Source organism: Magnolia sinica, chromosome 2 (genome assembly GCF_029962835.1).
Source record: "Magnolia sinica isolate HGM2019 chromosome 2, MsV1, whole genome shotgun sequence".
NCBI classification, from domain to species: Eukaryota; Viridiplantae; Streptophyta; class Magnoliopsida; order Magnoliales; family Magnoliaceae; genus Magnolia; species Magnolia sinica.
In genome coordinates, this window is record NC_080574.1 from 19,498,710 (window position 1) to 19,524,043 (window position 25,334).

General features: G+C 40.1%; 1 protein-coding gene across 3 annotated transcripts; it reads left to right on the forward strand.

Moving 5' to 3' along the window:
• The first annotated feature begins 807 nt into the window (after positions 1 to 807).
• Positions 808 to 25,334, forward strand: LOC131236532 (transcriptional corepressor SEUSS-like). Of its 3 annotated transcripts, none has more exons than XM_058233769.1 (11): positions 808 to 1,168; positions 1,288 to 1,717; positions 1,848 to 2,906; positions 3,002 to 3,121; positions 3,432 to 3,480; positions 3,722 to 3,936; positions 4,036 to 4,104; positions 18,359 to 18,456; positions 22,113 to 22,206; positions 23,256 to 23,325; positions 23,839 to 25,334. In XM_058233769.1, the coding sequence occupies exons 2-11, from the start codon at positions 1,688 to 1,690 to the stop codon at positions 24,798 to 24,800; spliced, it is 2,766 nt and encodes a 921-aa protein (XP_058089752.1). In that variant the 5' UTR covers positions 808 to 1,168; positions 1,288 to 1,687; the 3' UTR covers positions 24,801 to 25,334. The 3 variants fall into 3 exon arrangements, with proteins under 3 accessions (XP_058089752.1, XP_058089754.1, XP_058089755.1); XM_058233771.1 differs by having other exon boundaries at positions 1,656 to 1,717; XM_058233772.1 differs by lacking the exon at positions 1,288 to 1,717 and having other exon boundaries at positions 809 to 1,168.

The window sequence follows — 25,334 nt, forward strand, 5'->3', positions numbered from 1 at the left end:
GTTCACCTTATGCACGGCTCAGATATCCCACGCACGAGGTTGGTTTGTCACGCGTGAGATGTGCCAGCGAGGCGGCTAGCAAAGGAACGGGGATTACGTCCTACCCCGTCTCCAGCTGGGAACGTGCAGGAGCTTTGAGTGGTTATCGTGATGTATGTATCTTATCCACACCGTCCATTAATTTCTTCATATCATTTTAGAGTATAATATAAAAAATGAGACAGAGCCAATGCTTACGTGGACTACACAATGGGGATTAAAACTCTTACCGTTGAAAACTTCTTGGGTCCACATAAGTTTTGGATGGAGCTGATAATTGTGTTTTTTCTTCATCCAGGTCTACCTAACGTTATTAATAGTTCGGATGGTAAATAAACATCACGGTCGGCCCTAAAAAGTTTCAACGGTGAGAATCATTATCACCGTTGCTTCCTGTGGTGTGGTCCTCTTTAGCCTTGTATCTGCCTCATTTTTATGGTTAGAATCTAAAATGATACTTAAAAATGGACGGACAGTGTGGATAAGACCCATACATCACGGTGGCCACTCAAACTGATCGTTGGCAGCTGGAGGCGGGCGGGGGTAGTACGCAATCCGCGTACCTAGCAAAGTAGCAGGCAGCCAGACTTCCGAGTTGTTTCTAGATAATGGCTGTATTTGTAATTCCGTCGAAAGTAAGCGGCACTTTCGTTATACTACTCCCCTCCATATCATGGGCGGCGAGATGGATGGATGGATGGTGCACATATATGGATGATGATGATGATGACGATGATGGTAATGCAGTCATGGGCATGAGCAGATGGGCATGAGCGGAAGAAGATTTGACTTATTTGGAGCACCACAGGAAGAGAGGGCAAAAGGGTGAAAAAAGGAGAGAAGAGAATGATAGAAAGAATTCAATCCGATCTAATGGAATTTTGACGTCCGCAAGGACAGCAACACAGCAGAAAGGAAGAAATAAAGAAAATTCAGAAGAAAATAAAAAAATCCACAAGCGGAAGTAAGAAGAAGAATAGACTCCAAAGAGAAAAGAAGAGAAGAAAACCCTGTTTGTATATATATAAAAAATCACATCTGAATCATCAGCATCAGCTGAGAAAACGAAGATAGAAAGAAAGGAGACGTGATTTCTAGGGTTTTCGTTTCTACCCTTCTTCGGTTCCTGGTAAGACTTCCAATCTCAGTATTTCTATCTTTTTAGGGTTTCACATATCTAAAAGCAGTAGAAATTCCATTTCTTGCAAGCTCTTGATCGTGATCTTAGCTCCGTTCTTATCTAATCAGGGCTCAATCAAGGGCTTGAGACTGGATTTGGTTAAAGATTGCATTCTTTTAGCTCGATTCGTCTTTTCTGTTTTTGCATTTGAGCTGAGTTTGAAAGAGGACCGAATTCAAAGATCGACTTTGGTATTCTTTTCGCGTTTATTTTTTTTTCGGTAATTTGCTATGGCCCGGTTCTTGAATGCTGTGTTCGGCAGTGGAGAAGAAGGTACTTGATATATGGAAGGATTCGTCCAACATTGCCTGGTGTAGGTTCTGGAAAGTGTCTGTCGGATCATTCTTGTGAAGTAGTGGAATTGTAGGATGTTCCGGATTAGTTATTGTTGCTTGGTTTTAGCTTTCTTGATTCTTGCTCCTGCGTTTGGGATCAGATGGAAGGCTTCTTCAATCAAATTGACACTGAATGGCAGATGCGATTTTTTGGGCTTTGGATGTAAGCACAAAATGTCTGTTGGGCCGAGTTAAAGAATTTTGGTGCTGAGGAATCTGTAGTGGATGTTGTTTTAGTGAATTTTAGAGATTTCTTTAATCAATACTTAGATTGAGTTTTTTTTTTTTAAAAGATGGTGCCATCGGGTCCTCCGACGCCTGTTGGCAGCGCCCAGTCTGGTCCATCTTCCCTTCTGCGTACGAACTCTGGCATTTTGGGAGCTCAAGGTGGGTCTTCCATCACATCGCAGCCCACATTTCCGTCGCTCCTCTCTCCACGCGGACAGTACAATAACATGAACTTGCTCAGTAACATATCCAATGTTTCGTCCCTCCTCAACCAGTCATTTGGGGGTGTTGGGTCGAATTCTGGGCTTTCAGGCTCAGCGGGGAGCCTTCAACGTGGAGGCATGGATGTGGGCGGTGCCGAGTCTGATCCACTTTTGGGTGTAGGCAATGGTATGGGTCTTACACCTTCAGCTGCAACATTTGTGCCGTCAAACACGGGGAACCCAGGTTCATCTGGTCAACCTCAAGGGCAGCATTTTTCAAACGCTTCAAGCAATCAGCTGACGCAGGATCAGCAGCAGCCTCAGCAGCTTGATGCGCAAAACTTCCAGCATGGTCAGCAGTCACTGCAACAGTTTCCAGTTCCTCATAATCAGCCGCAGCAGCAACAACCTCAGCAACAGTATCAATCACTTCGAGGGGGGTTAAGCAATTTGGCTACTGTTAAGATGGAGCCGCAGATGAGTAATGATCAAAATGGCCCACAGCAGCAGCAACAGCAACAGATGCAGTCGTCGCGGAATATGGGTCATGTGAAATTGGAGCCGCAACAACTCCCGTCTTTGAGAAACCTGAGCCAGGTTAAGATGGAACCCCAACATTCTGAGCAATCCTTGTATCTACAGCAACAACAGCAACAGCAACAGATGCTGCAGATGTCAAGGCAGACTTCTCCAGCTGCTGCTGCCCAGATGACTCTTTTGCAACAACAACAGCGCTTCCTGCAGCTGCAGCAGCAACATCAGCAACAACAACAAATGCTGAAAGCTCTTCCTCCGCAACGTTCCCAGTTGCAGGACCTGAGGATGCCAGTAAGATCTGCTGTTAAACCAGCTGCTTATGAACCTGGGACATGCGCTCGGCGTTTAACAAACTACATGTATCACCAGCAGCACAGACCTACTGTAAGTTTTTCTTGTTACTGATGGTGAATCTTATCTTAGTGTTTTCTGGGGCTCTATATTTGCTGGTTCTTATGCTTATGCTGTCTTTTGTGCAGGATAACAACATCGAATTTTGGAGAAAGTTTGTTGCTGAGTATTTTACACCCTATGCAAAGAAGAGGTGGTGTGTTTCTCTATACGGAAGTGGCCGGCAAACTACAGGCGTTTTTCCTCAGGTATTTTGCTTCTGAAACTGGCTGGTTCTTTTGTTACTTAGTGGTGGCATTTAGCTATGGCTAAGGAGACTCTTACTTGATAACATGGAAGGTCTTGCTGCTAGTCAAATTACTTATATATGCAGTCTTGTTTGAACTACAATTTCTTTTCTGTCTGCTTGTAATTAAATTCATTCACTCGTAGGCTTGTGCCAAGGTGCTTCATGGGTTTATTGAAATTTGAATTCGCATTCAGGGGCTGGTGTTTGTTGTCCTTCCAACATCAGATGCCTATATAAGCTATAGTGACCATTTAATTGCTATTTTGTAGGATGTGTGGCACTGTGAAATATGCAATCGTAAGCCTGGCCGTGGTTTTGGTAAGTACTTCTTGATTAAAAATATGTTACGTGTTTGGTTCTTCTTGAATCTTGTACTGATTCACTGGCTACTTCTGCAATCCAATGTGGGTTTACATTGGATCTGAGATTTTTGCAACATCGATATGGGTGCTCTCTCTTTTTTAGTCCATGAGAATATAGCACCCATTATTTTGCATTGGCTTTTGGAAGAGTTCTTTGTTGTTAAATCTTATTTTAACCTTTTGTATTATGCTTCCAGAAACAACTGCAGAGGTTTTACCAAGGTTATGCAAAATCAAATATGATAGTGGTACGTTGGAAGAACTTCTTTATGTCGATATGCCCCGCGAATATCAGAATGCATCAGGTCAAATTGTCTTGGATTATGCAAAAGCTATCCAGGAAAGTGTTTTCGAGCAACTACGTGTAGTACGTGATGGTCAACTTCGGATTGTTTTCACCCCCGATCTAAAGGTTAGACATCCTTGAAATGGTTTATATAACAAGAAACCATCTTTCTGGATTTCTTTGAGGCATATTGATCAGCACGTTTCCCTTTTTTACAATTTCTAGATTTGCTCTTGGGAGTTTTGTGCTAGGCGTCATGAGGAGCTTATCCCTCGAAGATTGATAATACCTCAGGTAATCTGTCAAATGGTTCCATTTATTAGTTGTTTGCTAGTTTTGGTTTCTAATAAAAGTTATATACTGGTTTTGGAGATGCTGCTTTGATGGTTACAATCAATGTTTTGAAAGTCAAATCAGATTGTAAAATTGTAATAGGAATATAGGATTGGAATTGTAAATTGTAAATCACAAATTGTAACATTGTAATATTATTTTTAAAAACGTTCTACAAAGTATAGAAAAAAAAATCTGAAATAATATTCACAAATAGGATATGATCAATGTTCATTCTTTTATTGTTCCACATCATAATTTCTAGATAATTGTAGAATATATTTCTACAACACATTGTTTATATTGTTTTAATAAAATCAAGCTTCATGTGGTCATTTCATGACTTCAAATGTTTTGAAAAAGGACTTACCTAAACTTCAAGTTAAAAAAACCTGGCTGCAAATTAAAGAGCAGCATTATCAAGAGAATGAGATGATTTGAAGGCTCATAAGATTTTTCAAAAGTCTAAACTTGTTAGGGCTAAAAAAATTGCTTTTGAAAATGTGAAAAATCATCAATTTAAAGTCTCATATAGATATATTATACAACCAACACATCAACTTAAGTCCAATAGTTTATGACACCAGCTTATTGACTTCAGAGCAATGTTCCACACAGTGTAAACACAGACATTTTGATTTTTTTTTTTTTAATGATGACAGGGTGTCCCTGCCCCTTTTTAAGGTGGGACTAATCCTTGTGGATGCACACAATCACCCATAAACCACATGCATCGGGTAATCCTAGTGAGGGGAATCGAACTCGCGTCTATTGGGAGCAAACCCAACCGCACTAGCCATGTTTTAAAGTTGTAGCACGGACATGTTTTAAAATTGTAACACAATCTGCTTATTATTGTAGCCTGGTACCGTAGCAGTCAATGTGGCGGTACTATAGACGCACTGTAGCACACTAATAGAGTTGGACATCCCCTCCCTTTTCATAACTAAACAAATCTGGTATATCCTTCGAAAAAAATCTGATATGACAATTATACACTCTTAAGTAACAAAAGCTAACATACCCAATATATCCTAATCAACATAAACAAAAGATAATAAGAGAATAAGAGCTAGTTGTGCCATATCCACTTCTAGTAATACTCCCCCTTAAGCTGGAGCATAAATGTTATCGATGCCAAGCTTGGAGAATTTGCGCGTTGGTTGAGTATGACCATGAGCCTTGGTGAACACATCGGCAAGTTGATCTTGAGACCGATATACATCATAGAGGTTTCACCACATGAGACCTCACATACGAAGTGACAATCAACTTTAATATGTTTAGTTCTCTCATGATAGACCAGATCGTTGGCAATGTGGTTTGCTGCCTTGTTATCACAAAACAACTGCATAGGTTGATTCACTGCAAATCCCATATCTTGTAACAATTTCCTGATTTACAGTTACTCACATAGTATGAGCCATTATTCTATATTCTACTTTCGCCTTGATCGGGCCATAACACTGCTTTTTGTATTCCATGTAACTATATTCTCCTACAAATGTGCAGTACCTAGTGGTAGATCGCCTATCTGCTAAAGAAATTGCTCAGTTTGCATCAGAATATCCTATGATCTAAAGATTGTTCCGTTTATACATAATTCCTTGACACGGTGCTTTCTTAAGATATTGCAAAATTCAAATAATTGCATCCATATGAGGTACCGTTGGAGAGCTTATAAATTGGCTCACCACACAACATAAGATATGTCTGGCCAAGTAATTGTTAAATAAAATTGTTCACCCATTAGTCTTCTGTACCTCAGGTCTTTGAATGCATCTCCTTGATCACCAAGTTTGTAATTCGAATTCACTTGTGTATCAATCGGCTTAGTACCAACCATGAGAAAATCTAGAACGTATTTCTGTTGAGACAGTAATTCCTTCCTTTGATCTGGTCACTTCTACACCAAGAAAATATCGAAGATGACCTAGATCTTTTGTAAGAAAATGCCTCCAAAGATACTTCTTAAGATCTTCAATCCCCTTATTGTCACTTCCTGTAATGATAATATCATCAACATGTATTGCTAAGTGCTAACACAATAATACCTGAGGTGCCTTTTTGAACATGTCTTCGAACAAAGCCATAAATTAGCATACCTTTACTGAATTTGTTAATCCATGAACATGGTGATTGCTTCAGTCCATAAATCTCCTTCTTCAATTCTTCAGTTTGCACACTCTGTTTGACTCCCCTGAGCAACAAATCCAGTTGTTTATTTCATATAGACCTCCTCTGTGAGATCACCATGAAGAAATGCATTTTTGACATCCAATTGGATGAGGGGCCAGCCATGGTTAACTACCGTGTAAAGAATAACATGAATGGAATTCATCTTGGCAATGGGACAGAAGGTTTTAGCATAATTAATTCCAAAGGTCTGAGTATATCCTTTAGTATCCAAGCAACCTTCAAATGTTCAATCGCCCCATTCGGATGAAACTGACCGGTGTACACCCACCAACAACCAAGTACCAATAGCATGTCTTCTGGAAAGGTAGACTGGTGAGCTCCCAAGTGTTTTTTGATAAAGAGCATCCATTTCCTTTTCCATTGCTTGCTTTCACCCCTTATGTGACAATGCTTCTTGTTATGACTCGGGAATAGAATGAGAGGACAAGGATCACAAATCTACGGAAAGTGGAGGACAAGCATTGAAATGGGATATTTGTCGATAGGGTGATCAATACAAGTATGCTTGCCTTTACTTAGGGTGATAGGAACATTAGACGTATTTGAATCATTAGGCTTGGAAGAAGATACGGTGGATGATGCACCATGGTTGGCCATTCTATCTTTATGTTTTCGTCGTGAGTAAACTTACAACGAAGGCACAATGGGAATGGTGGAATCAATAGAGGGAGGAGATTGGATTATATCTCCTTCAACTGCGACAGGCACAACTTCCACATCTAGATTTTTTTTGTCTTTATGAGAAGAACAAAGTGGATTTGGAAAATGTAACATTTGCACATACATGTCTTCAAAAAAGACTATAACAACGATAGCCACTATGTTTGGGAGTACCGGAGAAAAAGACATTTAATGGCTCTAGGATTTAATTTATTATGACTCGATTCCAATTGATGAACAAAGCATACATATAAAAAAACTTTAGGGGGTAAAGAAAATAATGGAGTATTCGGAAGCAAAATTTGATGAGGTGATTAATCCATTAGAACAATTCAGGGCATTTGATTTGTCAAAAAAACATGCTGTGAGCACTACATCACTTAAAAAATTTGTCAATAGGATGATCAATACAAGCACACAACTTTCCTTAAGGCATAGGAAAATTAAACACATTTGGATCATTAGGCTTGGAAGAGGATACAGTGTATGGCACACCATGGTTGGTCCTACTATTTGGATGTTTTCGTTGTGAGTAGACTTGCAGCGGAGGTACAATGGGAATGGTGGAAACAATAGAGGGAGTTGGATTAGGTCTTCTTCAACTGCAACGAGCACAAACACAACTTCCACGTCAAGAGCTTTATCATTTTTTTTGAGGATGGAGTAGACTAAAAAAATGTAACATATGCATGCATATTGTCTTTGAAGGGGATTGTAAGTAACAACGATAACCTCCTTGTGTTCGGGAGTACCCAAGAAAAAAAGATGGTTAATGACTTTCGGATTTAATTTATCATGACCTGATTTCAATTGATGGACAAAGCATACACATCCAAAAACTTTGGGAGGTAAAGAAAATAGAGTAGTTGGAAGTAAAATTTAATGAGGTGATACTCATTAGAACGGTTAAGGGAATTTGATTCATCGGAAAACATGCTATGAGCACTACATCACTCCAAAAACTTTTGGAAATATTCATGTGAAGTAATAGAGCACGAGTCACCACAAGTAGGTGAGAATTTTTTTTGTTTCGCAACATTATTTTGTTGTGGAGTGTGGGCATGCGATGCTTAATGAAGAATTCTTGTTTTAGAAAAATACTCATTAAAGGCTTATGACATATATTCTTTGGCATTATCGGAATGAAACATGAACATTTTAAAATTAAATTGATTTTGTATTTCCATGCGAAAAGTCTAAAAAATCGAGAATAGTTCAAATGTCTTTCATTAAATAAATCATTCGTGAGAAATCATTAACGAGGGTAACTAAAAACTTGTACCCTGACCTACTAGAGATTTTAATCAGACTCGAACATTTGAATGAACTAAATAAAAAAGGAACTAAACTATGCTTTTCCACAAATGGTGGAAATGTAGTACAATTATATTTACTCAACTCACATACTTCACACTCTAGACTTGATAGTTGTCACAAACGACAAAGAGTAATGCTTTTAAGGATCTTCAAGAATGGATAACGGAGACGACAATGACACTAGTATAGAGAGATGTACTTCTGTATTACTGCACCAACAACATCACGATCAAGATCGCACAACCCATCATGTTCATGTCCCCCACCAATTTTCTTCTTCTGTCTCTAGATCCTGAAATATACAATTTGAGGGATACAAGGTCGCAACAATTAAGAGAAATTAGGAATATAAAGGACATGATAATAAAGGGAAGAACTAGGGTGAACAATGCCCATTTCACATACTCTAGTTTGAGTACCATCTGCTAGAGTGACAGATCCATTAACTATATATTAATGGAGGTGTACTGGTCATCTAGCCAGCACTTTCGCGGGTCGAGCTCCACGTTGAGCTCGTTGGGGTTTGCACGGGGGCAATGCCCCCCTTGCTTGGGGGTTTGGGGGCTTGCCCCTCGTCCAGAGTTCAATTTCATAATTTCACATGGAGTGTTTTATATATATATATATATATATATATATATAAACCCTAGTTTGGGGTAATATATGTTTAGTCGTGACAGAGAGAGCCATCGTTGATTGAGAGCCGCTTCTTCATTTTTACCTTTGAGCATAGTGGATCGGTGTGAATCATTGGACGTATTGAAAGGGAACCACGTAAATCTTTGTGTTGTGGTTTGCATATTTTCTCTTCTTCTTCTTCTTTTTATTTATTTATTATTATTATTTTTAATCGATATTGCTCTGTGTGGTCGAGAAGGGATCTCTTCTCCCAACAAGTTGGTATCAAAGCTCTTGGTTTGAGTGGGAGCAATGTCAGAAAAAGGAAATGTGAGGATTAAAAAGTTCGATAGTTCGAACTTCAGATTCTGGAATATGCAGATAGAAGATTAACTCTATCAGAAGGATCTCTATCTTCCTCTTGGAGGAAAATCGAACAAACTAGAGGTCTAATAGAGACTATGAGGTGCTCAACAGAAAGGCTTTGGGAACGATTCAACTTTCTTTGGTGAAATCTGCTACATTTAAAATCTTGATGGAGAAGACTATAGAGGATATGATGGCAACCCTATCAAGGATGTACGAAAAACCCTTTGCTTCCAACAAGGTTCTTTTGATGAAGAGGCCGTTCAATTTGAAGATGTCTGATGGCGGAAACGTGGATGAGCATCTTAATAAGTTGAACATCGTCACGAGCTGGGTGGAGTCCGTAGACCTTAACTTTGATCATGAAATTAGAGCTCATGTTATTATCAGCGTTGCCAGACATGATAGTTTTGTGGTAGCCATAAGTAGTTCTACCGGATCAACAAAGTTGAAGTATGATGATGTTGTGGGCCTCGTTCTAAGTGAGAAATCTTGAAGGAAAGCCTCAGGATCTTCAGGTGAAACATCGGGGAATGCTGAATGATGAAGAAAGGGGAAAGCCTTGAGCCTTGTTCTTAGTGAGGAATCTTTGAATGCTGAAGAAAGGGGAAGAACACCAAACAGTGGAAACAAAAATAATGGTCGATCAAGATCAAGGAAGAACCAAGCCTCCACATGGAAAGGTTGATGGTTGCTGGAATTGCGGCAAAAAGGAGCACATAAAGCGGGACTGTAAAGCTCTGAAGAAACAACATGAAAACAATAATTAGGGAGGTAAATATTTTATAAACATCTCTGAAGAAAGTATTTCTGATGCCCTAATTTTGTCTTTCGATACTCGTAATGAATCTTAGGTAATAGATTTTGGTGACTTGTTTCATGCTACTTCGAGTAGGGATGCTCTTCATAACTAGGTGCTGGGTAATCTTGGGAAAGTTTATCTGAGTGATGATGAACCTTGCTGTATTGTTGGAAAGAGGGACGTTCAGACAAACCAGTCTAATGGGACAGTGCTGAAGTTGAAAGATGTTAGGCATGTTCCAAATTTGAAAAGGAACTTGATCTTAGTTGATCAACTTGTTGATTCTGGACACATGATGACTTTCACTAGTGACTCGTGGAAGATCACAAAGGGAATTATGGTAATTGCTCGGGGTAAGAAAGAAGCCACTCTTTACTTAACTTCTGGATCTAATAGTTCCATTGCAGTTGCATCATTAGTGGTGGACATGCGTATATGGCATTATAGACTTGGACGCATGAGTGAAAAAGGGGATGGAGGTTCTACTTGCGAAAGGAAAGATGTCAGGGTTGGAATCTATTGATATGGACTTTTGTGAAGATTGTATCTATGGCAAATAGAGGAAGGTCTGCTTCTCGAAGGTCAGAAGGACTCGGAAAGTTGGAGCGGTTGGAATTGGTTTGCATTGGTGTGGAGACTAGCTAAGGTATCTTCTCTTGGTGGCTCTATTTAAGTTGTTGCACTTATTGATTGATGCTAGTAGAAAATTACTTGTTTATTTCTTGGAGCATAAATCGTAAGTATTTGATGTGTTCAAGGAATGGAAAGCTTTGGTTGAAAATGAAACAGGTCTAAAGCTAAAGTGTCTTAGATAAGATTGTAGGGGAGAGTGTTGCGATAACAAGTTTTGAGGAGTATTATGCTATTAATGGAATCAATAGACAAACAACGACTCCAAGAATGCCACAACATAATGGTGTAGTTAAGCGCATGAATAGAACCATTCTAGAGCAGGCAAGGAGCAAGAGAATCGATGGTGGATTGCTTAAACAATTATGCGCAGATGCTGTAAATACTGTAGCTTGATTAACAGAGGACCCTTAGTTACTTTGGATGGAGGATTGCTAGAGGAAGCATGGACTGTAAAAAGAGGTAAACTTAGTTAAACTTGTCCCATTTAAAGGTATTTGATTGTATCTCATATGTTTGTAACGATTATGAAAATAAGACCAAGCTTGATCTTAAGACCAGAAGGTGCACATTCATTGGATATGGTTTTACTAATTTTGGTTATCGATTTTGTGATGCTGAAATCATTAGGAACAAGGATGTGGTATTCAATGAAACTTTCATGCGTAAGCATAAGTTGGAACAACAAGAAGAGAAAACTGAGCATATTGAGTTTGTATAACTTGAGATACCTAACAAGGATGTTCTAATGCCCTAAGATGAAAATCAATAGGTAGAACCCCAGGCCCCTATTCTCGTGAGGAGATAATCTTGGTTAGCAAACCTTAACCTTCTTCTCTGCATTACCTGTTGTTGATTGATAATGGTGAACCAGAATGTTATGAAGAGGCTTTGCAGGTTGAGACTAGGAACAAGTGGGAGCAAGCTATGGATGATGAGATTGATTCTCGGATATTAAACTAGCCATGAGACTTGGTTCAATTACTCAAGGGCAAGGCAACTTTGCATAACAAGTGGGTTTATAGATTGAAGGAAGAGCAAGACGGTACCAAGTGATTCAAGACTAGGTTGGTTGTGAAAAGTTTTTAACAAACGTTAGGTATCCACTACAATGAAATCTTTTTTCATGTTGTTAAGGATTATACTTTTAGATAAATTCTAAGCATTGTAGCTGTAGAGGATTTGCACTTCGAGCAATTAGATGTAAAACAACTTTCCTTCATGGCGATAAAGAAGGTATTTATATGCGTCAATCACGTGGATATGTTTCACCTGGCAAGAGAACATGGTATGTAAATTGTATAAGAGTTTATATAGTTTGAAACAGGCCCCAAGACAGTGGTACAAGAAGTTTTGATTGTTTTATGTCTACTAATGGCTTTAAGAGATGCCATGCTGATCACTATTGTTATTTCAAGAAACTTGAAAATTCGTATCTCATGCTTTTGTTTGTAGATGATATGCTTGCTGCATGGTCAAGATGCATGAGAATTCAAATCTTAAGGAACAATTGTCTAAGGAATCTGCAATGAACGATTTGGTTGCGCAAAACAAATCCTTGGTATGAGAATCAACAAAGATAGAAGAAACGGGAAGTTGAAATTGTCACATGTTGAATATGTTGCAAAAGTACTCAAGCAATTCAACATGGAAGGTGCTAAGCTAGTCAACACTCCCTTGGCAAGCCACTTTAGACTCTCAAAGGAGTAGGGTGCAACAACACAGGAAGAACATGACTATATGGCTAAGGTTCTATATGCCTTGGCCATTGGCAGCTTAATGTACACCATGGTCTACACAAGACCAAATATTGCTCATGCAGTGGGAGTTGTCATCAAGTTTATGAACAACCTAGGGAAGGAGCATTGGGAAGTCATCAAATGGATTCTCAGATACTTAAGAGGTACTATTGATGCGGCGTTGTGCTATGGAGGGTTAGAATTAAGTTTGCAAGGATATGTTGATTTAGATATGGTAGGGAATATTGATAGCAATAAGAGCACTATAGGGTATGTTTTCACTTTGGGCAGTGTAATAATTAGTTAAGTCTCATAGTTACAGAAGATTGTTACCATCTCAAAGATAGAAGCAGAGTATGTTGCTGCAATAGAGGCTTGCAAGGAAATGGTGTGGTTGTAGGGTCTCATGGAAGAGTTAGGTGAGAAGCAAGAAAATATTAACTTGTACAACGATAATCAGAGTGCAATTTATCTAGTAAAGAGCTTAGCCTTTCACATCAAATCTCATTTCATACAATCGCTTTTGGAGAATGGATAATTTACTTTGGAGAAGATTCATATAAGCTAGAACCCTACAGATATGTTGACCAAGGTGGTTATTATAGAAAAACTGAAGTCATGTTCAATTTCTGTTGGTCTTCAAGGTCTTCAAGTTTGAAGACCAGGAGGGGATTCACACCGAGTTCTTTATGAAGGCATGGCTTTTGCAGGTGGAACATATTTAAGTGGGAGTTACCTATGATCAGTCTCCAAGTGGGAGGTTGTTAGGATCTATGGAGCCTGATCATCAGAGGTGTACTGTTCATTCAACCAACACTTTTGTGGGTCAAGCTCCGCGCTGAGTTTGCTAGGGGTCATAGGGTTGTAGCGCCCCCTTGCTTGGGGGTTCGGGGGCATGCCTCTAGTCCAGAGGGCAATTTCATAATTCCACATGGAGTTTTTTTTTTTTTTAATGTAAACCCTAGTTCGTTTTGAGGTAATATATATTCTGTCGAGAGAGAGAGAGAGAGAGAGAGAGAGAGAGAGAGAGAGAGAGAGAGTTGCTGCTTCATTTTTTGCCTTTGAGCATAGTGGATCGGTGTGAATCCTTAGACATACCGAAAGGATATCAAATAAATCTCTGTGTAGTGTTTTGCATATTCTCCTTTTAAAAAATAAAATAAAAAAATCATTTACTTCTTTTGATCGATATTGCTTTGTGTGTGGTACGCATAGTACGCATAGTATATCAAATATATACTAACACATAGTTTTCTTTTTTTCTTTCTTTCTTTCTTTGAGAAGCTTAGTACGCATAGTATATCAAATAAAATAAATAAAGTTTTTCTTTCTTTCTTTCTTTGAGAAGCTTAGTACGCATGTGTGTGGTCGAGAAGCTTAGTACGCATTTGTTGAAATAGGACTATTTGGTATTTTCATTTTTAACTGTCCAGTAATGTCCGTGAATCCAATAGTTGGATAATCGAATAAGTGACACTTTTGCTTTTGGTTCATAGCACATCCAAAGTGGGACCCATAATTTGAACAGCTTAATTTGGCTTACAAATGCAATTTCTAAGTAATTTATAAGTGCCTGAATATCATCCATCATGCTCTACCAGAGAATAAAAGTTCTTCTCTTTACAATATTAGACTTCAGGTTGCTTAACGTCTCACAAGGAAAATATGGAATCTATCAAGGCAGGGCAGTCCATTATGAGATAAAGAGCATGACTTTAATTTGCTCAGGAGTGTAGAGAGCTGGTGCATGCATTCATCATCATCATCATCATCTAAGCCTTATCCGAACTACTTGGGGTTGGCCACACGAATCCTGTTTCGCCATTCCACTCTATCAAGGACCATATCCTCCTTTAAATCAGCATCAAGTCTTTTCTTACTACTTTCTGCCCTTTGGGGGCTTCCCCTTGCCCTTTCATGGCCTTCAATTTGATTTAACTCGCTCCTTTTGTCCGGTGCAGTTGTTGGTCTCCATTGCACGTGGTCAAACCATCTATGCCTACTTTCCTCATCTTATTGCCTATTTGTGCTGCACCTAAGTTCCCTTGAGAATGCATTCGTTTCTAAATCTATTTTTCTTCATCTTGCCACTCATCATTCTCAACACCCTTATTTTAGCTACATTAATCCTATGAACATGTTGTTCTTTAACTGCCCAACATTTTGTGCCATAAAGCATGGCTGATCTCATAGCTATCCTATAAAATGACCTCTTGAGTTTGATTGGTACATGACAATCGCATAAAACTCTAGAGGTAGATCTCCACTTTCTCAACCCAGCTTGAATTCTATGAGTAACATCCTTCTCAATCTCACAACTCTCATAAATTATCGACCTAAGATATCGAAAATGGTCATTTTGGGGTATTTGGTCAGCAATCTTAGCAAATTCCTCGTTTCCACTCTTATTGTTACTAAAATTGCATTCCATATACTTTGCTTTTGTCCAACTAATTTTAAAACCTTTAGATTCTAAAGCATCCCACCGTAGTTCTTTGTGTTTGCCCCCTTCCTCTTCTCATCAATCAAAACTGTCGTCTGCAAACAACTCACATTGTGGGATCTCTTCTTGTAAACGCCTTGGTAACTCGTACATAATCGGAGCAAAAAGATATGAGTTCAATGTCGATTCTTGCTGAAACCCTATCGTATTTGGGAAGCCACTTGTCTCTCTACTAGTGGTCCTTACATTTGTTACCGCTTCCTCATATATTATGTCCTTAATCATGTCAAAATATACTCTTGAGGCTATTGTCAGTATTTGCGACAATGGATTGCTGAGGGAGACAAAAATACAAAATACTTCCATAGCATAGCCAGTATGCGTGCTCGATCTAAGGCTATTGTCAATATTTGTGACGATGGTGTTTGGATCGATGATAAACAGGCCATCGCCGACCTCGCAATCAACCACTTCAAACGTCTACTTACTGTTGAATCTTGGGACAGACCGCGCCTGGACAACATCCAATTCAGCAGCCTGCAGACTGCAGTGGCGGCCCTTCTCAAAGTTTGACTTTTCTATTGATGAAATCAAGGAGGCGGTTGACTCTTTGGGCGGTGACAAATCTCCTGGTCCAGACGGCTTTCCCATCATCTTCTTCCAAACTTTTTGGGACCTCGTCTGCCAGGATGTCCTTCTCTTCTTCCAGGAATTCCATTCATGAGGCCTTCTATCCAAGGGCCTAGGTGCTTCCTTTATTGCCCTCATCCCTAAGGTCTCGGGTGCGAGCTCTTTCGCCGACTTCACACCAATCAGTCTGATCGGAGCCCCCTACAAAATCCTCGCCAAAGTGATTTCAGCTCGTCTCTCCAAGGTTATTGGGAACCTGATTTCTATTAATCAGAACACGTTCATTAAAGGCAGACAAATCACTGATTGTGCCTTAATAGCCAATGAGATCCTCCATTCATACTGGACATCCTCCAGACAAGGTATTTTTTGCAAATTGGACATCGCTAAGGCCTACGATCACGTCGACTGGTCCTTTCTTCAATATATGCTTACTCGGATGGGATTCGAGGTTCGATGGAGAAACTGGATTCAGGCCTGTGTCAGTTCTGCTCATTTTTCTATCGTGTTGAATGGATCCCCCAAAGGCTTCTTCAAGAGCACCAGAGGCCTTCGTCAGGGAGATCCCTTGTCCCCTTTCCTCTTATTATCGGAGAAGCTTTCTCCAAAATGATGATTAAAGGTCAGGAAGAAGGTATCTTAAAAGGTCTTGCTATGCCTGGGCTACCTCTCCCCATCACCTATATTCAATTCGCTGATGATACTCTCATATTCTCTGAAGCCTCTTCCCCTTTCATATCCAACTTGCGCACAACTCTCTTCTGCTTTGAAGCGGTTTCCGGTCTTCGTATGAATATGGCAAAATCTAAATTATTTGGGATCAACGTCCAGCCTGATAGTCTCCACAACTTTGCTGCTTCGCTCGGGTGTGCTTCAGATTCTTTTCCAACCACTTTTGTGGGCCTTCCCCTTTCACCCCCCCCCAAGTCGATGTGGAACAAAATCGTGGGGAAATTTCACAATTATCTGGCGCGGTGGAAATCTCGCTATCTATCTCTTGGCGGCCGCCTCACCCTAATCAACGCAGCTCTGGCAAACCTTCCCCTCTACTTTATGTCCCTTCTCCGATGCCCCTCTTTTGTGCTGAATGCCATTGAAGTTATTAGAAAGGATTTTTTGTGGTCCGGCAGTGACAACTAGCACAACTTTCATCTCCTGGACTGGAAGGAAGTCTGCAAGATACATTGGGAAGGCGGAGCTAATGTCAAAAATTTGAGGCGAATGAATCTGGCTCTTCTAGGTAAATGGACGTGGCGTCTTGGGACAGAACCTGAAGCTTTGTGGTCGAGGTTAGTCAAAGGTAAATACAGGCATTCTCAGGGAGGATGGTGGACTAAAGACTCTTCTCGTTACAGGGCATCCCACCTGTGGAGAAGAATTCTCAAGGCTAAACAATCTGTTCTCAAGCACATCAGTTTTGAGCTGGGTAGTGGGTCTGCTGTCCGATTTTGGGAGGATCTCTGGTTGGGTGATTCATTGTTGACGGATCGATTCCGCAATATATTCCGACTGGATCCTGTCAAAAACAGATTCATATCTGATTACTACTCCCTAACAGGGAACAAAACTGTCTGGGATATGAGATGCACTAGAAACCTTACCGACAACGAGTTCTCTGAATTCGTGGACCTCATGGACTGTATTTCTAAAGCGGAGCCACAACCATCAGTCCCTGATAAACTTATCTGGAACATTCATCGGTCATGTTCTTTCACGGTAAAATCCCTCTACGCCTCCATTTCCCCCTCCCCATCTTCCCCAGTTCGTGCTTCCTCCTCCATCTGGAAAATCCCGGCTCCTCCTAAAGTTATTTGCTTCGGTTGGTTAGCAGACCGTAATCGTATCTTAACAATAGACAACATCAAAAGAGAGGTATGCAGATTGTGAACATCTGTTTGTGTTGCATGCAAAACGCGCAAACGGTGGATCATCTTCTCGTGCATTGCCCTTTCATCTCACAAATATGGATCGACTTCTGTCAAAGATTCAGCATTTCCTGGTGCCTCCCTCAATCAGCTCATCTCCTTCTGGCTTATTGGCACGGTTTCAGGCTCGGCAAGCAAAGATCTTCCATTTGGAAAATGGCTATTTTGGCCATTTGGTGGTCAGTGTGGCTTGAAAGGAACGAGAGACGCTTTAATAACACCTCTTCCCCTCCTTCAGCTGTCGGGTCTAGAGCCAAGAGGCTTATAGTGGAATGGGCAACTAATGTCAAGGGGTTAAAAGATGTTGATTTTTGTTTTTTTAGGGATTTAGAGCTTTTCTGCTATCTCAGCAGCTTTGCTCTTTTTCTCCTTCTCCTCTTGTTCTCCTCTTTCCTTTTTTAATGAATTTTCTAGTTACCTTTAAAAAAAAAAAAAAAAATCCTCTTGAGGCTCCTTTCTTTCCAATACCCACCATATTAACACTGTAGGGATCCTATCACATGCTTTCTCTAAATCAATAAGGACTGCGTGGATACCCTCTTCCTATTTATTTATTTATTTATTTATTATTATTTGTATTAATTTGTTTCAGTTACTAAATAGTCCTTTTCTCAATGTTGTAAGGTGACATCTTTTTTCTACCTTTAGTTGTTTCTGCCATCCTTTTTTACCAGCTGTGATGCATCATTTAGTTCCTATAACATTTCCTTTTGAGCTGGGTATTTTCCTATGTTTTTCAGATTGTCTTTATTCATCCTCCAATTGCATCATTTGATAAGTTTTGTATGGATATTCTTCTTCAGATTGTCTGGAGAATATGATGGATATTGAATTGTTGTTCCATGTCACTTCTGGGTGATTGATGAGTGATAGTTTTGTTGTGCAGGTTAGTCAGCTTGGGGCTGTGGCTCAAAAATATCAAGCTGCTACTCAAAATGCATCTTCCAACTTATCAACTCAAGAATTACAGAGTAATTGTAATATGTAAGTCTCTCTCCTTGGTTACAATTTACTTGGTCTTTTGGCTAAATTTTAAAGAACTGCGTGAAATTAATGTTTTGGATGTAGGAATTTCTTTTGGGTATTGCATCATTTTGTGCTTACATGGGATTCTGCGTACCTCAGGCCTCACTTTGATATCTATTCTATTTCTCTTTTTTATGATTTTAAATCCATGCCACCCTTGTGCAAGATAATAAGACAACAACTTGATGTGAACTTAGCTGACCATTGCACTTACTCATCTAATAAATTCCAATGGAACAAAGTTGTTCCTGAATTCTGTCAGTTGCTAGTGATTTAAACAAGCAAGTTTTCTGCATTATTTATTACCACTTTTTCTATAAAGTATAAATGATGATATCTGACAAAAAAATTACATTATGGATTGGATGACTTCTGTTGAAAAATGACTAATACAAGCATGCAACCCAGAAACAGCTCCATTTTGATATTTATCTGAAACACAATTACTATCATACATCCATCCTTGTGCAGTTTCCATGATATGATCTATGTCCAAAAGAACATCTTTTGTGTGTTGCCCACCAATATCTGATTTCCACTAGAGTAGACAAAAAGAAAATTTCCTGCAGTTGAAGAAACGACACCCCTCTTTAATCATGATCTTTTCCTTTGTTTCTGATGAAAGCCCGGACAGCATGGATGGAAGAACCTGTAATTTGCAATAAACAGGAGGACCTTTCTGCGGATTCAAGCAACGAATCAAATCTTGGATTGAAACTGCCGTTTCCAAATGATAGCAGATGCAATGAAATCTCATAAACTTTTTCCAAACTGAGAACTTCCAGTCCCTCTGTTTTCCTTGTTTTGAAAAACTTCTGTTACTCACAACCACTTATCGCCCACAAACCAATGGCCAGACAGAGGTGACAAATCTTTAGGGAAGAAGTTGGGAGCTCTAGTGGGGCTGAAAAGCCGAAATAGTGAGGCAGTTCTAGTCCAAGCCAAGTTCCCCTACAGTTGCTCCAAGAATTGAACAATGATGATGAACCCCTTCGAAATTGTCTTTGGGGCAAATCGGGCTAGTTTGTTGGATCTAGCACCACTTCCACATCTCAGCTGAGTCAATGGAGAAGTCAATGAGTTGGTGGAGCATTTACAAGGCTTTACATGAGGGAGTGCGGGCACATATTTAGACTCACATCCAAGGAGGCGGCAGATGGGGTCATCGAAGAGTTGTTTTTAGGGTGAGTGATTATGTGTGGGCTGTGCTTACTAAGGATGGATTCCCTGCATTTGAATATCACAAATTACATTGAGTGAAAAATCGGGCCGCATGGAGCCCCATTGGGAAGATTAATGATAATGCCTATCACCTCTGTTTACATGGCCACATCTGCACATCAAATGCATTCAATGCTAAGCACCTTGACCCTCACAGTGATGATTCTTCAAGCAAGGACGACCATGGCAACTTGAGGACGAGTCCTTCCCAATCAGAAGGGATTGATGCAGTCCAGGTGGGCCCTGCGTATGTGCAAGCCGAGCTTAGGCCCCATGTGATGTGTCAACGGGGAAAGCCGGGTGTGGGGAAATTATCTCCGGGTTCCATCAAGCTCGCCACTGGCACACAGAGAAAATTTGTCCTTGTTCCAGCAACCTACATGCCAATCCCCTGTTTTGATGGTTTGATCCGTTTTGGTTCCTTTGGATGGGAGATTCTGCTAGGACTGTTTTGGGTTGTTATGACTAGCTGTAAGACAATTTCATAATTGTTTCTAAGTGTGTTTGAGGAGCTAACTGTGGTAAGTGTTTATCCAAGGTCTTTAGGATTAGTTGGGAGAATAGTATAAAGGTATGTAATCTGCTGAGAGAGAGCCCTCTTGTGTGTGTTTGTGAGGATTTTTGGTTGACTTGTTGCAATCCAAACCCATCAGACCCCCAATTTGTTGCTGGATTGCAATCCAAACCATTCAGACCCACCCAATTTCCGTTCTTCTCTTTTCTACTTGCAACAAAGAACTCCTATGAGCTTTCATCAAATTGCTAGTTCTGGGGTTACATAATCACATTCTGGAGTTCAGAATCACTCAACATTGAAGCAGAAGTGATTTTTTTTTTTTTCTACTCAATCATCAGGCTGAGGGAAGAAAGAGGATTCTAATCATAGATAATCTATAGAAGAGGGCTATGGTTCTTCCTAACACATGCCTTATGTGTATGAACATTGCAGAATCAATCGACCACCTCTTCATTCATTGCTCCCTTGCGCAGCAAGTTTGGAATGTGATCTTCGCTTCTTTTGAAGTGGATTGGGTAATGCCAAAATCGGTTGAAGATCTTTTTTGGGCTTGGCACGACATGCCTCTTCCTAAAGAAAAGTCAGTTGTTTGGCGCCTTCTATTTCTAGCTGTTTTATGGAATCTTTGGGGAGAGCGCAACAGGCATTGTTTTATCGACAAAAGGCTCCGTGGGAAGAGATTCTTTGGAAGTCCAAGAGAGATGTTGTAGAATGGCCAGCTGGGAGTAGAAATGTAGATGCTTCTGTAGCTGTGTCCATGTTTGGGATGTAAATTTAGTTATTACTTGCTGCTGCTTTTTGAGCAACTTAAAAAAAAAAGTAAAATTAAATAAAAAAAATCAAACCTATTACTCAAAAAAAAAAAAAAAAAAAAAAAAAAACAGGCTGAGGGGACTTAGGAGTAGCACAAATAGGTAATAAGATAAGGGAAATTAGATTTAGATGGTTTCACCATGCACGGTCGAGATGAAGAACTGCTCCTGCTAGGAATAAGTTGGTTCAAATTGAGAGGCCGTGAGTGGAGGTAGTTAGAAAACTTCACGACCGATGGTTTAACCGAGGATATGGTCCTTGTTAGAGTGGAATGGCGGAATGGGATTCTTGTAGCTGGCTGCAATTAGTGCGGATAAGGCATGTGATGATGATGATGATCAGGCCAGTGATCCATGTATACAACTTTGGAAAGCGCTCAATTATTAAGAGATGCAGTATTTCGTTGTCTGTTTCAGGCAATATTGTTCCAGTTACCTCAACTAGACATGTTCTAAGATATAATTCATTTGTTCATGTTTTTCGTGCCCCTCAATCATTGGTGGTAAGGGATTGGATTCTAGATGATGAGGACGACAACAACGACAGCGGTGGGAAGTAGATTTCGATGGTTTGGTCATGTGCAATGGAGACCAAGAACTGCACTGGTTAGGAGTCGTGAATTGGTAAAGGGCAAGGGGAAGACCCAAAAGGACGTGAGTGGAGGTAGATAAGACTTGATGACTTATGGTCTAACTGAAGTTATGGTCCTCGATAGAGTGGAATGGTAGAACATGATTCGCGCAGCTGACCCCAATTAATTGGGATAAGGCTTTAGATAAATGATGATGACGATGATTTTTATAAAATTTGTAATCCTAGCCCCCAATTATTTTTCTTTGAAATGTGATATTGTTTTTCGTAGTTTCTTTATTATATTATGAAGTTCTTTCTTCTGTAGTCCTTGAAGATGAAATTGTTCATTTCTTTGCTTTGGATTTTTTTTTTTTTTTTTTTTTTTTAATTTTTATTTTTAAAATCGTGTTTGCACTCGATTAAACCCATCTCATTGCCAAATTCTGATTTGTCTTGGCTTAACTGATGTAAAATTGTAATCGTGTTTCAGGTTTGTTGCATCTGCTCGTCAATTAGCAAAAGCCTTGGAGGTGCCATTGGTAAATGATTTGGGATATACGAAGAGATATGTCCGTTGCCTTCAGGTATTTTCTATTACTGTTTGTTATCATTATAAGTTCTTGATGACGTAATTATCCTGTGAACCAGTCTGAAACCCTTTAAGAGGCATTAATACCTAAAATCTCACTTGATCCCTTGCTCCTAAGCTTTTCAGAACCCTTGCTCCTAAGCTATTCTGTTGGTAAATTGTGCATTATCTTTCTTCTATATGGACCTTCCCACCCTCATTTTTGTTATCCTCTCCTCTGTAAAGAATTCTACTTTCATCTGTGTTACATATTACTGATATGAAACAATGTAGTATGGAAGTCAATATCAATGTTTAAAGATGGTGGGATTGGCCACTAACTGGGGTCTCCTTAGACCCGACTTCAGGGGGTGGTCTTGTTCAGATATAATGTGAGATTGAAAGGGGCACTCCAAGATGGGAGAAATCAGCTGGGGTCATGGGGTGCTATTTTGTGCTTTTATCAGAGAAATTTCTCTCTTTTTCCTTGGTTGTGTACCCATTGCATAGGCAATTAATACTTGTATTTTTGGAAAGTAAGCAGCAAATTTTGTAAAACTGATGATAGCCATTGTTTTTCTTTCTTAGAAAAGATTACAATCGCACCCACACACGTCCAGAGGCACATGCACACACACATTCATTGTTTTTCTTTCTTTGAAATGATTACAATCCCACCCACACGTGCAGAGGCGCTCACACCCACTCAACCACACATTTTGCATTAGTAGTAAATTGAACTAGGTAGACAAGGGAAGAGAGATTTGCCGGAAGAATCCATTCTACAGTATCTTGGTTCACCAAAGATTGGTGAGAAGAACCCATTGAACTAGGAGCTGATGATAAGCTAACTAGACTGTACCATATGCCACAAACCGATTGAAAGGTTGGACCCAGAACCGGCATACGTATGAGCTGCTCTTCCAAGTGTTGTAATTGGCAATATCCATGTGATCTCATGGCTGAATTGTGAAGAATTGTCGAGACTGATGTTGGGTGACCTGATATTAGAGTACGATCTGCTTGGTCTGGGGCTGATATTTTTGAGTTTTTCTTTCATTGCAGATATCGGAGGTGGTTAATAGCATGAAAGATTTGATTGATTACAGCCGAGAAACAGGGACTGGACCTATGGGTAAGCTTAATCTTTTTCTTATATATATCTTTTCGGTATATGCCTATTAACTCATGCTATCCCAAATGAGGCTGGCTGCTGACCTGATGCAACCCTCCTAACCGGGCTTGGGACTGGCAATGAGAGCACAAAACTCTCTCAGGTGCGATGTAATAGACTATTACATAGGTGATTACAATCGAGCACCATCTAATAGTCTATTACATAGGTTGATTACAGTCAATGAGTTATATCTCCCAATCATATGTTTGAAAATTTTAATGTCCAGTTTCCTCATACTCGTACTCATGCTTTCTATTTCATTTAAAAAAAACAAAAGAAAGAAAAAGAGGAAAAAGAAAAGAGGTCAAAGAAAGAGAAAAAAATCCAGTAGCAAAGGCAATAGCATCTGTTTCAGTGCTTCAATGATGACTGCATGCATATCCATCTTTACGCAAATAGGTTCTTGAAAATATTTGCTTTTCTTTTTTGCTAGTCTCATGCCGTAATTGATGACTTGTGTTTGTGTTTTAGCAAGCCTGATAAACTTCCCTCGAAGGACTGCTACTTCATCAGGGCACCATGGTCAAGGTCAACAACCTGATGAACAACCTATGGCACAGAACTCAAACAATGATCAGAACTCCGTCCAGGTTACCACTGCAACGCAGCTTGCTGCTAGCAATAATGGGGTTGTCAGTGTAAATAACTCCCTCAATGCTCCATCTACCTCAACCTCAGCCAGCACCATTGTTGGACTTCTCCATCAAAATTCAATGAATTCCCGGCAGGAAACTTCAATGGGCAATGCAAACAGTCTGTACGGCGGTGGGAACAATGTCCAGATACCGTCGGCTAGCTCATCTAGTGCATTACCACAGACACAAGCCAATCCGTCTTCCCCATTTCAATCACCAACGGCATCTACGTCGAATAATCCCCCACAGACTACTCATAATGCCTTACCGTCAGCCACAGCCACCCAGTTGAACTCTGCAAATTCGCCCGCTAATATTCCCATGCAACAGACGCCGCAGTCGAATGAAAATGACCCGAATGATTCCCAGAGCTCGGTCCAGCAAATCATACAAGAAATGATGATGTCCTCCCAGCTAAACGGAGGGGGTAGCTTGGTCGGCGTCGGTTCTTTAGGGAATGAGATGAAAAACATTAATGGATTGACACAGACGGGTAACACAGCTCTAAATGGTGGTGGGGCCTGCCTAGTTGGCAATGGGATGGCCAGCAGTTCGGGGATAAGTGGTGTAGGATTCGGCAACATGGGCGGAATGGGTCCGTCTTCTACTGCCAGCGGAATCAGAGGGGTGATGGCCAACAACTCTGTGACCTTGAATGGAAGAGTCAGCATGCCTTCAATTGCGCAGGACACAAATATGAACCCTCAGCAACAAGATTTAGGGAACCGGCTGTTAAGCGGGCTTGGAACAGTGAACAGCTTCAATAATCTCCAGTTCGATTGGAAGTCGTCTCCTTGAAGGGTTCTGTGGTTCTTCTATTAACATATTTCCCTACACATTGAGAGATTGCCCAGGACAAAATGGAAAAAGAGAGAAGAAACAGAAAACATGTCGTCGGGCTTGGCAACCATCCATGCACTCCAATTTCTCAGGGATGTCTTTCCTTGTTCACCTCACTAATTTTCTGAAAGGGAAGAAATAGGTACTTCCTTCAGTGGGACTCCATATCCTCATCGACATCACCATCTCCATCCTCTTCATCTGCCATAACTATAACCAACTGTTGTGTACCTGCTAGTTTTAAGGCTGGTTTTTTTTTTTTTTTTTTTTAGAGTCCCCCTTGTATTATGGTTTATCGTAGCTTATTGTACTAACACACCCTCATGAATGGGAAAAAACTGAGAGAGAGAGAGAGAGAGAGAGAGAGAGAGTCTGGTAGTGGGTTTGATGGTTTCCACTGTAGGTAAAGATGGGAGATGATATATAATATACATACGAGCTCGAGGAGCTCTTTTGAATGGAATGTATTTCGTTTTGTTTCTTCCCTTTCCA

What these genes read in the sequence shown, in the direction of transcription:
- LOC131236532 (XM_058233769.1), top strand. Translation starts at nt 1,688, where the DNA reads ATGGCAGATGCGATTTTTTGGGCTTTGGAT. An exon ending in GAAGATTGATAATACCTCAG is followed by an intron (nt 4,105 to 18,358) that starts GTAATCTGTCAA and finishes TTTGTTGTGCAG; the next exon opens with GTTAGTCAGCTTGGGGCTGT. An exon ending in TTACAGAGTAATTGTAATAT is followed by an intron (nt 18,457 to 22,112) that starts GTAAGTCTCTCT and finishes ATCGTGTTTCAG; the next exon opens with GTTTGTTGCATCTGCTCGTC.